Raw genomic sequence first — 16,301 nt, forward strand, 5'->3', positions numbered from 1 at the left:
ACTATAGACTCTCTATCCCCTTTCCCACTTAGAATGCGTGTGGATATTTCATTTTGCCTCTTACCTTTTTATATATACACACACACACACATACATATATATATATATATATATATATATATATATATATATATATATATATATATATACTGCAAATATATGAGTGTTATTGCTGCCACACTACTATGCTCTCCTGGAAGACGTAGTTTTGCTATGGAAGGTGAATGTGTATGAGATGCCTGCAGCAGGGTTCAGTACTTTTAAGGTTGCATACAGGTGTACCTGCACATAGGAATGGGACAGTTTTTTCTATTGCGGAGTGAGCTCTGCTTCTCCCCTGCCTTCACTTCTCAAAGGAGGCGCATACAGTATCCAAACTGAAGCCGGTTTTTGTTACTCCTTTCCTCCTCTCCCCCACCAGCCTTCATTCAGGCATTCTACTTAAATCTCAAGCATGTGCTTGATTTGTTTGTTTTCAAGTTTTTAAAGAAAAGGCTTTCACAGAGTGTATTCACAGTCTTGTACTGCTGCTCTGAGAAATGGGAGATGTGGCTGTTTGACTGACATAAAGCTCCATCAGTCATTGCTGTGCTTCTGCAGCAAACTGGAAGAACAGTTTTCCCCTAAGCTCAGTCCTGGGAGAAGATGGTGTTTAGCTCTAACTGCGGTGAGTGCATCTCCACAGCAGGCTCCCTGTAAAAATGGCACGTGTTTGTTTTGATTAGCAGCCATTCTATCTGGCTGCATCAGAGGAGGAGTTGAAACAGCAAATCCTACTACAACGGCTTCACTAGGACCAGCTGCCATGTGGCTCTTCCTCTCCCAGCGTTGTCATCTGTTAGTCGTCATTTCACTTGGCTGCCTCTGGAGAAGAGGTGAGACAAATTGGCCCCACTTCATTGGCTTAGCCAGGCCCAATTGCCATTTGGCTCCTCACTTCCCAGAACTATCTCTTCAGTAGCCATTCCACCTGGTCATTAGAACAACAATAATAGAATTGTATATAAGAATTGGCTCTCTCACATTTGCGCTCTCCTTCTTCTTTTTCTTCCCTGTCTCCTTTTCCCATTTTATATTGTGGCTGTTAGACTAAACCTGTGGGCAGGGTCTGTGGTATTTTGGGGGGGGGAATGTTTTTTTGTACAGCACCTATGTCTGGCTAGAAATGGGAAAATATTAGCAAGAATGTATGTTTGCTAGTGTTGTTGATAATTCGGCGTAGCCACAGAATTTGGGGCGACAGACATTCACATGTTGTAATATGAAACAAGATGTGATGTCTGTCTATTTTTCCTATGAGACAGCAGGAGAGCAGTACCAGCCAGATATCTTGGCTAATTAAATCCACAGCAGTTTGTACTTGAAAGAACCTGAGGGGCTGTTAAAACCACAGGAAACTGCCTTAAACCAAGTCTGACCCATCTAGCCTTTAAGTGCAGGGTTTTGTTTTTCCACAAATTGGCAGGGCAGGTCCTCAGATACAGATCAGGAGCGTAGTATTGAGGGGGTAGACCACCCCAGCTATAAACCTGATTGGAATCAGACTCCCCACAGCTGCAGTTTTGCACTACAGTGGTACCTTGGGTTACATACGCTTCAGGTTACAGACTCCGCTAACCCAGAAATAGTGCTTCAGGTTAAGAACTTTGCTTCAGGATGAGAACAGAAATTGTGCTCCGGCAGCGCGACAGCAGCAGGAGGTCCCATTAGCTAAAGTGGTGCTTCAGGTTAAGAACAGTTTCAGGTTAAGAACAGAGCTCCGGAACGAATTAAGTACTTAACCCGAGGTACCGCTGTACAAGAAAAGCCACCATGAACAAGAGGTGTGCCCCACCCTCTGGTTGTAGGCATAGGGGCCGCAGTCCAGATCTGGACCACAGCAAGAGGGTAAATAGTTAAAACCCTCCCTACTATGTTAGGATCCTAGTTGAAAAGCCTCATACTGGTAATTTGTGTAAAAAGGAAAACCCCTGAATAAGCATGCAATTAAATGTACAGATGCATAGCTAAATGCACAGCTTAGCCCTCAGTATTCTTCACTTACTTTGCTTTCAGGCAGGGGGTTTTCCAGCACGTAAAATGTTAATGTTTCAATAGTCTCTTTCATTTTTCTAAACACTGGGCATTCGTGACTGCATAAAGTTTCTGCTGTGCTGTAACCTTTTCAGTTGTGCTAGGCAGCAGCTGCAGCAGCTGCCTGTGTTGTTTGTCTGATGGTATTTTAGCAGAGTACCCCTAAACCATCCCAATGTGAGCGGGACATCCCAGAAGCAATTGCAGCTTCTGATTGGATCTCAGACCAAAAGACCCTCGTTTTTGGTCTCACTCTCACGCAAATCAGCTGGCCCATGCCAGAGTGTCGGACCAAAAGACACCCGGGTTTTTGGGGTCTTGCGCAAGTCACCTGGCTTGCCCACTTTCTCAGAAGTAGCTGTATTAGGAAACTGTGGGTTGTAATAATAATAATTATTATTTATACATACATACATACATACATACATACATACATACATACATACCCCGCCCATCTGGCTGGGTTTCCCCAGCCACTCTAATGCTAGACCTACTCAGAGTGTTGGCCCATTGAAATCAGTGGACTGAAGTTAGTCAGTGGATCTACTTTGAGTAGGATTACCATCAGATGGATTTCTTTGTATCAAGTTTCCCAAACAGCTTGAGACTGGGAAGTGCTCTACCCATGGAATTCACACTCTGTTCCATGAGCTAATCAAGCTAATGCAGACAGCAGAGCTCGCTGTCCCAGGATTGTCTCTCACTATATTCCCCACTGGCTTCCAAGAGAATTTGTGGCAGCCAGCAATGCTCTGTGAGTCAGTGGCCAGGAATCCCTCCAAGACAGCACTGGGGTGAGGAGACTGCACTTTGCACCAGTATTCATGGAACTATTTATTGGAACCCTGGGAGTGAATTTCAGTGAACAAATTTGCTAAATGCCTCCATGTTAGTGTGTGCGCACTAAATGTTTGACAGACATGGGTGTGTGGCTCTAGTTAGAAATGGGAAAACTAAGCAGTGAGTGTTAACTCCTCAAAGGCAAGCAGCACACTATGGCTGTTATTGCTGCCTGCCCAGGAATGCAGATATGGAGTGGGGCTGTCAAGCAACTGGCAGGCCCCAGAACATGGCTGGTGGGCTGCCTTTGGTTTAGTGGGTCGCAAGTTGTTCAGGCCTGCCCTAGAGGGTGGCAACTGCACCTTAAGCTTTGGTTACCAGGAAGAGGAGAAATTTGAAAAGTCGGTCCATTCTCCTTTCAGACCCTGATTTGATTTGCATAATTGCTCACTCTTAGAGCAACTACATACTACCAGGAGTCTGTCACTTTTGTTAGAAAGAAGTGGAGTAAAAGCTTTATGTCCTGTTATCCCCTAAAATGGAGACCACCCTACTATTGGAAGAGGGGCACTGGGTGGGGGGGGAGGCAGATTGATTGGGGTGAATTAATTCGAAACTGGCAGTCTCAGCCAGCAATAAAAAATCACTTTAAGAATCAAAACAGCACAGTCTACAGAGGCCTGAAAGAGGAAGATGCATGTTAGGGAAATGAGAAGCGAAAAAGAGAGAGCACTTTCAAATTATAGATTGGCATGACCTTTCCCAACAGCTTTGATTTGATAGAGATCTCTGAAAAAGCCAAGCAGTGGAGAAGATCCACGATATATGCTTAAGTCCGCTGGAGCTGTCTGCTCTGCAGGAATCTGTTGCTGCACTCACTTCTGCTTTCTCAAGAAGGCTTTTCACAATGAGCTGGATTACACTGATTAATCATCTGTGCTTGTGTGGCATGTGGATCATTTAGCCTTGATGATTTCCTGGATCAGTCTATCCCCAAAATTTAGTTCGAGTATTATTATTTAGATTTTCACTTCGCTTTAGCCTAAAAATAAAATTAAAAAGGCAGAGAAGCAGGGTACAAAATTGTCCCTATCCCGTTCTTTACAATAAACACGATAGATAAAGTAATTACAAGCTACTCTCAACATGCTGGGGTTATGTTCTGGGGATAGTACTTAAAACCAAAATCACATATAGTCCAAAACACAGTGGGTTCAAAGATTTTTGCCCCTTGCTGCCTGCCCCCTTTCCGACCCCTTTTTAATTAAATTTGCCAAGCATGTAAAGTTGAATGCACACAGGTTAAATGTGCTTAAGTTGCGAGTCACCTGTGCTAAATATTTTTAATTCTGCATAACAAGATTTTATGATCCTGCAGTTAATGCAGCACATGCACAAACACTGCCAGTATTTCAGTGCTAACTGCAAGTCTGGCACTAACTTTATTTGCTTTTAGGCAGCAGTTAAAAACTCATCCCTTTGTCCAAGCTTTTGGCAGGGAGAGGTTTTGGGGAGATGCAGCCAATAGTATTTGTCTTGTTGCAAGTAGTCATTCGAAATTTGAGTTTTATTTATGTGACAGGTGATGGTTATTTATAACATATTTTGATTATATTATGTGACCCACCCTTGGATCTCCTTGTGATGAAGAAAGATGCAGTACAAATTTATTAAATAAATAAGCCCAACGCTGCTTCAGGTGTTTAGGCTGCATTTCTTCATTTCACTTTTTAATTTGTATACTCCCTTTCTGTATTGCTATACACAAGCCACTTTGCAATCTGAAGAAACAACAAAATACACAACAAAGATCACACATCCTTATAACAGTCTAATTCAATACAAGTAAGTCATTTAAAAAATGACTTAAAATAAAAACTTATTAAAAAATAAAGTAATACAGTGGTACCTCGGAAGTTGAATTGAATCCGTTCTGGAAATCCGTTCGACTTCCAAAACGTTCGGAAACCAATGTGCTGTTTCCAGTTGGCTGCAGGAAGCTCCTGCAGCCAATTGGAAGCAGCGGAAGTTGCTTTGGATGTTCGGGTTCCAAAGAACGTTCGCAAACCGGAACACTCACTTCCAGATTTGCGGCATTCGGGAGCCGAAACGTTTGACTCGCGAGGCACTTGGGATCCAAGGTACGACTCTCCACTTAGAATATATTATACAATAAACTCTCGAAATATCAGTAAATAATAATTCAACAGAAATTAACTGTCAACCATTACGATAAATCATTCCTAAACTATAATCAATAAAAACAAAAGCAAAGACACAATGCATAAATTACCACAGTACATAAAAGGCCATGTAAAAAGATTGAACTGAGCACAAAGTCACATAAATTATAAAATCACAAAATGCCCTAACATAACTGGTGCAGTAGGTTTGGTGAGTTTCCAAGGGGGTAGGGGAAGGGTACCCCTCCACTCACAGTTCTTTCTCCAGCCTCTTCCCCCTTCTCCTCCAGCTGCATGTTTACCTGAGAGTAAGCCCCATTGAGCAGAGCTGGAGTTTTCAACAGAAGTGAGTTCTACAGTTATGCACCATCTAGTGGAATTCCTTCTCATCATACTGACCTGGTAGATCCTATGGCCCAGATTCAGCTAACCCAGTACATTAAGTGGAAGCCAACATCAGGGCTTTCCTCATCTCTTCCCAACACACACCTCTCCCAAATCCTTTCTGAAGAGTAAGGTGAACCCTCAGAACAGCACATAAGGGGAAGAGAGGAGGATTGTTTTGTCTGGCAAGCAGGAATGCTTGTGCTGATATAACAATCAGAAGAGCAAAGAAATGATTTGGGGGAGATGGGGGGGCTTCTGCTTTTTTTAGTCTCTGGGGTGGAGATGGTGAGGCTCTGTTTAAATTGCATATTTAAACAAGAAACATCCACTTCAATGGCTTTCTGCTATAGTACTTTCCCTCCATGTTCTCAGATCACTTTCCTGTGCCCACCTTGTCCTCTTTTCTCTGTGTCCTGTGCATTTCTGAAGGTGCCCTGGATAACTAACCAGCACATCTTTTCATTCCTAGCCTCTTGGGAAGGGAAACTAGTTTCTTTCTACCCAAATTGGTTTCATTACTCTCCTGTGCCTTCCCACCCCCAACCCCCATGTAGATCTCCTATAAGCTTTTTGAAAGCAGTTGTGTTCCTTCTCCCTGTAGGCTCTCTAAAAATGTAACATGGCTGGAGTTTATGCACATAACTGTTTCCAAGAAAGAATAGGGCATCAGTGATTCTCTTTCTTTCCTAGCTCCAGTTCACACAACCACAGAATCATAGAATTGTAGAGATGGAAGGGACCATGAGGGTCATCTAGTCCAACCCCCTGCAATGCGGGAATCTTTTGCCCAACATGGGACTCGAACCCACAACCCCGAAATTAGGAGTCTCATGGTCTGTGGACTAAGCTATTTACTTGATAAATGCAGCATCAGGTTGTTTATTTAATTTTTTATTTATTACCCGCCCTTCGCAAAAAGTCCTAAGCTACCTTATACCACAAAAAAAGAGTAGAATACAGTATAAAGATAATTAACAGTTAAAACAGCAATCAACAAATAATTGATTATGACTTATTCCAAGGATGGGCAACCTTCAGCCCTCTAGATCGGAGCTTTCCAAACTGTGTGTTGTAACATGTTAGTGTGTAGGTGTGTCATGCAAACGCTCCCCACGCTCCTCCCGGGGCTGGAAAGGGGTGAATTTAACCTCCAGTTTGCTAGTAAAACTGAATTACTGTGTCCAGAAATGATGCATGTCTAAAAAGTGTGTCACCAGCATGAAAAGTCTGGAAAGCTCTGCTCTAGATGTTGATGAACTACAGCTTCTATCATTCTTGACCATTAACTATGCTGGCTGGGACTGATGGGAGTTGGGAATCTAACAACACCAGGACAGCCATGGCTCAGACCCCCTGACTTTCTCTGTCTTTCCCAAACCCATTGCCAGATGGAACCAATCTGTACATAGGGTCAGCTCATATACACATTGAGCAATCATGGGAAAGGAAAGAAATTAGGTAGGAAGAAGTTCTTAGAATAAATGGTGACATTCTACTGCCAAAGGAGAACTCATTGGAACACTTGTATTATACTAGCAAACAGTATTTTAATATTTTGGGAAGTGAAGTCAAGAGAAAATATAGTAGAGGGCATCTTCTCTCAGGGAGATAATTCATTGGGCCCCTGTGGCTACTGATGAGCTGGACTCCCTCAATCCACTTGGACTGTGCCAATGGACTATGTGCCTTTACAACAGACCTGTCTGCCTATTTGTGGCACCTTGGGGCATTCTACACACCCATTGTTTGCATCCCTTTCCTACATCTATATGGGAACATCTAACACTTGCTGAAGCCAGGGGGTGAGATAATGCCTGCATCTTTACAACTACATAATGGCACCAGCTTTTGTAGCCTGTAGCAGCCATTCATGCTACATGGGTCACCTATTCTGTCTGACATGCCTTCTCAGCATATGAATTTCTGGGAGAGTGAATTATTTCTGTGCTACAGAACTCAGTGAACAGTAGATTGGGGGGGATGCAGGGATTGACGACAGGAACAGAGCAAAATTAGAGATGGAAGAAGGGCATAGGGAGGATTGAGAAATGGAAGTGCAGAGAGATCTGTGGAGAGGTAAACAGAAAAATATGGGGTGGGCAGACCAACCTGTGGTTGTGGAAAAAGAAGAGAGACCACTATGGGATGAAAAAGCAGGCTATCATGTTTTGTTGAGAGACCTATGGCGTGACCTATGGAGTGAGGAAAGGGGAATGGTGGTGAGGTGGAAGTGTGGAGTGATTTGTGGGTAGGAAACTGAAAAAGAAGGGGTAACTGAGAGATGGAGAAATGAAGAAGAGAACATGTGCATTGCTATGGGGTGCAAAGAGAAAGTGCTGAGAGAAATAGATGCCCATAGTAGTGTTAAGAGAGAAGATACTGTTGTGGGTTTCATAGAAAAAGGGAGGTTTGACGTGAGAAAAGAAAACCCTACATAAAAATGGTGGCAAAATGTGTTTTTTGTGGTTATTATAGTGAAACAGTTTGTTAGTAAAAGTTAGTAAAAAATACAACAATGGCCCTTAGGGTGATTTCACTTGTGTCCTGCTGAACAGCTGCATGCTTCTTATTCTGATGAAGGAGTTCTTGGGCAGTAGAAACACGATTTCCACTTTTTTGTTGAAGGCAATACTTCACATTTGTCCCAAGCAGTACTTCTGTTGCTGGGATACTGTATTATTTTCCTGGTGTTTGGGGGATGTTAGATTTTTATTACCAGCAAGGGTTGTATCATTGCAAATTGGATCGCCTTTTAGAATGTGGCTTCATGAACATCTAAAGCATCTGTTGGAAACCTCAGTATTTTCCCCAAGGGGCAAATAGCACCTTTGAGGGGTAATTTAAATCAAGAAACAGTACAGGGGAGAAAGAGTCATCATCCTGCCCTGCACCTTCAGTCCTGATTAGATCCCCTTCCCAGCTGCTATGAACTTAAAAAATGAAGCACAGGCAACCCTGATCATGGAGTTCCTACAATATGCAGTTAGGGTACACATATCTTAATTGTCTGGATAAGTCTACAGAGTTCTCGCACAATGAATCAATAGAGTTATCATTGATGTAGAACCAAGTTGAACCCAATGAGTTTGCCTTCTCCAGAAGCTCAAAATAAATGTGAATAATTGTCGCCTATGTGCTGTACGGGTTGCACAAAATAAATGTTAGGCAGAGACAATGGTTTGTTGGCTTGTTTGTTGCATTTATCTACCACCTTTCTGTGAAGGGGGTTTACAATTTTAAAATAGTAAAACAAATAAATGATATAAAATGTAGAAGGAGGAATTCTACAGTGCTCTAAGGCAAGCATTTTGGTCCTGGGCTTCCTTAGACAAATTTCATGCATTTGAATTAATACATGAATCTGTGCAGAGGCCATTTTAGTGTGCTTTAGCTCCTCTACTAAATTTAGATCCTCTGGGAAGTACTTCACCCCCAAACCAGAGATTGATTATTAACAGAGGAGCTGTCTACAGAAATACCCCGATAGATAGCCCCCTAAACTAGCTTTTTCCAACCTTGGGCTATTCAAATATTTTATATTATAACTCCAATCATACCTTTTAAATAGCCATGCTAGCTGGGGCTCCAAAACTCCTGGAAGGCACCAGGTTCAGGACATCTGCCCTAAACTTGCTCTGTAACCTGATACTATCATATGCATCAACAAGTTATTCTTTCATGCCGGGACAAGTTGTCATGTAAACAATAGCTGGGTAGATTATGGCAGATGTGAAGTTCACAGTTTCACTTTTTAAAAAAAGAAAGCAGAGGCCTATGAATGATGCAAGATAATCAGCAACAAGAGGGTATGAATAACCTCAAAATAGCAACCCTTGAGATAACAACCTTTAGTTCTTGACCATGCAGATAAGCCCAGGATGTGAACTGAGTTTTCACTGTGCGCATGATCCACATGATTTCTTGACGTCTCGGTCCTACGCCTTACCCACCCACCCATTTGCAGTTATGAGGATAATACTGAGCATTCTTTCACGTCCACCCCCCCCCATCCGCCCCAGATAACTAAGATAAGTAATATAGCGTGCTTGGGATTCTCAGAAGCCCTAAATAAATGCTAAATCTTACTATTTTTAACACCGTTCACCTCAGAGAGCTCCAGTGTAAGTGATGAGGTAGAAACTGTGTGAGGTTTAGATTGTTCTTGCACCTGTCGTGAGTCAACAATTGTGTCAGATATTTGTGTGGGAAGAATATGGTTAGACATAGAAGCCTCTCAAGTGACTGTGGAGTCCTTTATGTGCTAAGTCACCTGGCTGTTCAGTGCGCTCTTGAAGGCTGGGGTTCACCAGCTGCCACAGTTGCACAATATCTTTTTGTTCCTCAACCTATAGTTAGAAGGGAGAAATGGGGACAAGGAGTTGTTAGTGGCTCACATATATGCAATCCATACAAAGCTCCTACTTCTAGTGCCCTACAGCCACTGCCGAGTAGCCAGGCTTCACAAAAAGGTCCGTTCCATTAGCACATTCCTTGGGGCAAACCTGTGACCCGTTGCTAATGTTGGCTTTCAAGGTACAGAGGAGAGGCATGCTACTTTCTGTTGGAGAACTATCTGCATATAAGCAAAGCATGGCTGGAATTTTGTCGCAGGAGGCATTTGATAGCAGGGCATGGAGCAAGGACGAAATAGTTTCTGTTGGTGGTGTCAGTAAGACAGAGGAGGACCAAAGAAGACTCATTTCTGTACTCCCCTTAACAGATGAAAGAAGAATCCTGGTTCTGGAAGTTGTCTTGTTTAGGAACTAGGACAAAAAACCCGAGAAAGCCACGACTTCCAGGTTCTGGTTACAGTTGTTACAGGGAAGAACTTTCTAGCACAGACCTTAACTTAAAGTACATGTTTTATGGGCTACCAGTTCAGCTGAGATGTAAAAGTGGGTTGTTCACCTTTGCAAGAAGTTCACCAGTTTCCTGTTTCCATCATCTTTGCTGTTGCAGTCTTTTACATACTCATGAAATGTAACAACCCAATGGTCTAATGCAGAGCTTTCCCAAGTTGGGTCTCCAGCTGTTGTTAGACTACAGCTCCCATCATCCCTGACCACTGGCCCTGGTAGCTAAGGAAATGGGAGCTGTAGACCCAACAGCTGTAGACCCAACTTTGGGAAACCCTGTTCTAATGGAAACAATATCTCTTGAGCCTTTCCCCTTGACATACAAATTGTCTCATACAGAATCTGACCATTGGTCCAACTAGTCTCTACTGCTCTGAAGGCCAGACTAGATGTGCACTTAAGACATGGTAGACCGTAGCTTATTTTGTTTTCTTAAGTAAGGACAAGGGCAAGGGAGACCCAATTCTTACTGTAAAGGCAGTTCATGAGAAATGAAGTCTTATATCTGCACCCCACTACTGAGATTGGAATGGAGATCATTGCCTCTCCCTCCCCCAAATATATTGTATCTTAAAGGACTAGGGGAAAGTCCATTTGCACCAATGATTCCCCCCCACACACACAGCTAAAGCTCCTAGTCCCACAATTAGTGGCAACAGTTATGGCATGGAATCTTTATTTCAATCTTAGTGGGAAGTGGAGAGATAATCCCCTCCCACTGCGTGTTGTCTTTACAGTGAGAATTGCTCCTATAATTAGTGAAGAAAAAACAATATGCATAACAACCTACAATCTATTTAAGTGCCTACTAGTTTGGCTTAGCCAGCCATACTCCAAAGACTCAAGCATAGCTATATCCTAGCCCAGCTATTGGAGAAGCTTCAAATGGAGATGCCTGGGACCTATCACAGGAAAAGCATATGCTCTGTCATTGAGCTATGGACCCTATCTTCCAACATCAGTGCTGAGGTATGTGCTGTTCATGTATGAGGGGCCAGCTTCAATCCTAGCATCTCTAAAGACTTCAACCCGAGACCATTGATTGTTGACAACTCTGCTGTAGGTCAGCCACTGGACTACCTCATTTTAAGGCTGCTTCTTGTAACCTACGTCTTATGCTCACGCGTAAAACCAGGGGGAAGGGACGTAGCTCAGTGGAAGAGCATCTGCCATGCATGCAGAAAGCCCCAGGTTAAATCACCAGGTAAGCCTGGGAAGGACACCTGCGTGAAATCCCCAAGAGCTTCTGCCAGTTAGTGTAGACAATACTGACCTTGATGGATCAAAGGCCTGACTCAGTGGCCTGGTTCTCATGTTACACTATGTCAAACTCTGGCTTAATGTGTACATGTGAGTGCACAGGTACTCAGGGAGGAGAGTGGCCATTTAGCTCATCTGCAAAGATACAGGTTTATTGAATAACAACCTCACTATCGACTCTTTCTATTGGTAGTTAGAGTGACAGTTGCAGTCGTTGTGAATGAGCCAGATTTCCTTGTGATCACATCTGAGGGATTCCTGTACCTAAGAATTCAGGAGGTATCAAGGTGGATTGTTCTTACACCACATACTTGGTTCAGCTTGCCCATTCCTGTGTTGTTGGGCTAACTTATTATGAGGCTACCTTCCAAGCATTGATTTAGGAGCCTTGCTTTAAGGCCTATTCTGAATGTTTTCCATGCAAAATGTGTTCCTTTATGTTACCATCCTATAACTTCACCCTCTCCTTCCTCCTGCAGAGTAATGATGCCTCAGGGAGCGCTTGGAACTGGCTATACTTCATCCCCCTCATCATCATTGGATCCTTTTTTATGCTCAACCTTGTGCTGGGGGTGCTTTCTGGGTAAGTATGTAGCACACCTGTCCTAGACAGAGCTTGGAATTGCCTTTCTCAGCCCTGCAAATGAAATGAAGTTTAACAACAACTGAACACCATGACAGGGTTCATTTCTACCTTTGATCTTCAAACACTCACTGTGTAGCTCTGTGTCTTGATTTTGTGTAGCTCTGTGTCTTGATTTTGTTTCTCTTCTGTGTCATTCTTTACAGAGAATAAGGCTATCAGTGGCTAGTAGTCAAAATGACATTGTACTACTTCCAGTAACAAAGGGAATATGTCTCTGAATACCAGTTGCTGAGGATCACAAACAAGAGAGTGCTGTTGCACAAACATCTTGCTTGTGGACTTACCAGTGGCGTTGTTGTTGTTGTTGTTGTTGTTGTTGTTGTTGTTGTTGTTGTTATAATTGTGGTCTAAACCTCCCTTTAAATCCATATCAACGAAAAGAAAAGAACTCACACTGAAACTCACCTACAGGTGGTACCTAACACCAAGGAAACTAGCGCCAATACGCCCAGGAACCTCACCAAAATGCTGGAGAGGGTGCACCTCCACAGGCACATACCTCCACATGTGGTGGAAGTGTCCCAAAATCCAACTATTCTGGGCAACAGCCATACGAGAAATATGTAAAATAACTAAACAAGTATTAGATATCACCCTAGAATTGGCCCTACTAAACACCTTCCAAGACAACAACGCCCATTTACACCACAAAGAACTCATAACCCACCTACTTTCAGCAGCCAGAAACACCATAACCAGACACTGGAGAGACCTGTCAGGAGTAAGCATGGACCAATGGTACCAAATAGTATGGGAAACAGCCCTACTAGAAAAATTAACTAATAAACTGAAACTGACACGGGGACAAACAGAAGAAGACACCTTCACCCCGGTATGGCTCCCCTTTATCACATACACAGCCCAACAAGACAATGACAATAATCCACCAACAGCATACAAATCAATATGGCTAACCTGATCCAAAACACCCACCCACCCCACTCACACACGAAAACAAAGATCACCACAGCCAATCACAAACAAACAATCACACCCTAGGCCAACCCCAAACTCTCTCACCACCAAAGGAACACAAGTGAACAACACAAACAATGCTGACACCAAACTCTACATACATTAAGCATAATAGAAACACCACCACCTGACCCCACCCCCATCCATCTTCCCTCCCTCCACCCCCTTTCTTTTTCCTTTTTTTTTTCTTTCTTCTCCCCCTAATGCCTCAACAAATGAAACGGATTTGTAAAAATGTTACATGGGGGGGGGGAAATACGAGGCATTACACTTCTGTAAAACAAGAAAATCCTAAATAAAATATTAAAAAATAAATAAAATAAAATAATTGTACCCTGCCCATCTGACAGGGTTGCCCAAGTCACTCTGGTTGGCTTCCAACAGATATAAAACATAATAAAACATCAAACATTAAAAGCTTCCCTATACAGAACAGCCTTCAGGTGTCTTCTAAAAATTGCATAGTTATTTATCTCCTTGACATCTGATGGGATGGCATTCCACAAGGTGGGTGCCACTACCGAGAAGGCCATCTGCCTGTTTCTCTGTAACTTCACTTCTTGCAGTGAGGGAACCGCCAGAAGGCCCTTTGAGCTGGATCTCAGTCTCTGAGCTATACAATGTGGAATGGAGATATTTCTTCAGGTATGCATCTGATTGGCCATTGTGGGAAAAGAAGTCTAGACCAGTGTTTCCCAACCTTGGGCCTCCAGCTGTTTTTGGACTACAATTCCCATCATCCCTGGCCACTGGTCTTGCTAGTTAGGGATGATGGGAGTTGTAGTTCAAAAACAGCTGGAGGCCCAAGGTTGGGAAACACTGGTCTAGACTACATAGGCCTTTGGTCTGATCCAGAAGGGTTCTTCTTATCTCTTCTTATTCCTCTTGTGATTCAGCCAGAGTCATGGAGAACCTCTAACAATCTGTCCCATTCTTACCTACAGGGAATTTGCCAAAGAAAGGGAGCGGGTGGAGAACCGGCGAGCATTTCTGAAGCTGAGAAGACAGCAGCAGATTGAACGGGAGCTCAATGGCTATATGGAGTGGATCTCCAAAGCAGGCAAGTACCGCTCCATGCCTCTTCTGGTATTTGCTGCACTTCCTGGCTTTTCTCTTGGAAGCCGACTTAAAGATTTTATCCTCTGGTTTGAGTGTGACAGCCAGGTTATTCTTCTTCTCCACATTGCTACCTTTATGACCAACAAAATCTACACTACAAGTTCAGCTCAAGTATTTTGGAATTGCTGATTTCTCAGCTTTGCCTTATGGGAAACTCCCACAATCTTGCCTGTCTCTGTAGTAGAGACTGACTGGTGTGTTAAGCCAGGCTCTGAGCTGGTGTACATGTGAACATGAAGTTTATCAAAAAGTGCTTCAGACCTACCATAAAAAACAAGTGGGGGAGAGATTTTGTGTTAATAGTTGCTATTCACTTATTTCACTGAATGAGGCTTTTGTTAGATAAAATTGTGATTTTGTCCAATACATGAAAAGTTTTAAGAAACATCTCAGTTTTGTAGTTTTGCTTTTGGGATCTTAGAGGATGAACTTGAAGAGTTGTTTGTTGAAGTTTTGTTCTGAGAAAAATATATTTGACTCTTTCAGCTGAATATTTCAATTTCAGTGAATTAATGAAATCAGTTTAACTTGCTGCTTGTTGCTTATAATGATTACTTACTGTTTATAATATTATGTACTAGTTATAAGGGTAAAACAGAAATAAATTCAGTATAAATATTTTGACTTGGAAGTATCTGGTTCAGAAAGCCTCTGAAAACAGAAGCCAATTTTTATGTATCTTTTAATCACTGCTGTAATTGTGGATGAATCAGAGGACTTCATGAACCCTAATAAGGGCCAGACTATTTGTGATGTGATTGTCCATGATCTGGATCTTCTCTTTTTAATGTGTTTGTTTTTTACTTGTCTGGAGCTGCTAATTCAATCAGGGGAAAAGCACTTGAAGAAGGGAGCGTTTAACCCTTTCCTCCCACACCCTTCCCCAAACTAAATTCTCCCCCCGTGCTGTTCTTGGCTTCCAAAGTTCGGGGAGACATGCTTAGTATCTGTACCTGTGTTTCTGTACACCTCTGTGTAGCTAATAGCTGCACTAGAGTTGAAGATGTTATTTAAAGAATGGAAATGGTGTGGGAGAAAAGGGTTGAAAACTACCTATCCCACAGTACGCCAATCAAATTCATAGCCTCACATTATTACCCAGATCACTGATCTCCTTATTTGTGTCTAGTGTGACCTGCATATAATGCACTGAGCTGAGCTTCTACTTTGTGAGTCTAGTGACAGAATCAGCGACCATAGTGCATGTCACACTAGGATGGGTGCTGATGGGCACTGAATGTGGACATCAAATGACATGCCTTCCTAGGATTTTGTTTGGGTCAGGGGTGCATAGTTATCCATATACAACTTGCAGCTGAATTCTTGTCTCTGCACAGCAGATGTAAGAAATCTCAGGTTGTGTGCACTGTTCACAGCACAGCACAGATGGAGAAGTGATGTCAATGTACGTAACCCCTTGCCATTTGCCTTGCACTGACCAGCGCAGCGTGTAGGTGGTCACCCCTTAGTTTCATGAGTGGTATTAAAAAAACAATATGTGGATAATAGGGAGACGTTTTGAGAATTCCTGTGATACATATTCAGGTGTGGTACATCCCCAAGGCCAAATAAGAAAGCTGCCCTTCCTTTCACAGGTTCCTGCCCAAGCTAGTTTGTTCACTTGGCTTCCCTTTTCATTGCATGAGAGGTGGGTTTCTTAGGGCAACTGTCTGCCCAAACATGTTCTGGAGCTACCCATCTCTTCTTTGATGCATTTGCCTCACTTGCCTCCTGCAAAGCTTAATGCCGCCCATAGTTTAATTTCGCACATTTGTCTTAGAAGAAGTGATCCTGGCTGAAGATGATATAGAAGGAGAGCCTCGTCACCCCTTTGATGGTAAGCCACCGTCTTCTACAGACTATTTTATGCAGGAGCAGGAGGGAAGCAGCAAGCTAGCAGTCACATTGGGATGTGGGCTTGATCTACTTTCATTATGGACTGTATAAGGATTGTTACATTCAAGCAATGGAAATACAGCAACTGTGGTTAACTGTGCCATGAGCCTGAAAACAATAGCTGAA

The 16,301-nt window shown here is 42.8% G+C and overlaps 1 protein-coding gene across 16 annotated transcripts in view; it reads left to right on the forward strand.

Moving 5' to 3' along the window:
* Nucleotides 1-16,301, forward strand: part of CACNA1A (calcium voltage-gated channel subunit alpha1 A) — a 275,590-nt gene that overhangs the window by 126,233 nt on the left and 133,056 nt on the right. For 12 of the 16 annotated variants that reach the window (XR_008328860.1, XM_053376381.1, XM_053376389.1 and 9 more), the window contains 3 exons: nt 12,019-12,122; nt 14,105-14,220; nt 16,060-16,114. Coding sequence is in view for 15 of the 16 variants with exons in the window: in XM_053376381.1 (XP_053232356.1) it covers nt 12,019-12,122; nt 14,105-14,220; nt 16,060-16,114 (275 nt within the window). In the remaining variant the exon portion in view is untranslated. Of the gene's footprint in view, nt 1-12,018; nt 12,123-14,104; nt 14,221-16,059; nt 16,117-16,301 lie in introns of all 16 variants that reach the window. The other 4 variants (XM_053376383.1, XM_053376386.1, XM_053376385.1 and 1 more) reach the window with 3 other exon arrangements.

The sequence above is a fragment of the Podarcis raffonei genome, chromosome 2 (assembly GCF_027172205.1).
Source record: "Podarcis raffonei isolate rPodRaf1 chromosome 2, rPodRaf1.pri, whole genome shotgun sequence".
NCBI classification, from domain to species: domain Eukaryota; kingdom Metazoa; phylum Chordata; class Lepidosauria; order Squamata; family Lacertidae; genus Podarcis; species Podarcis raffonei.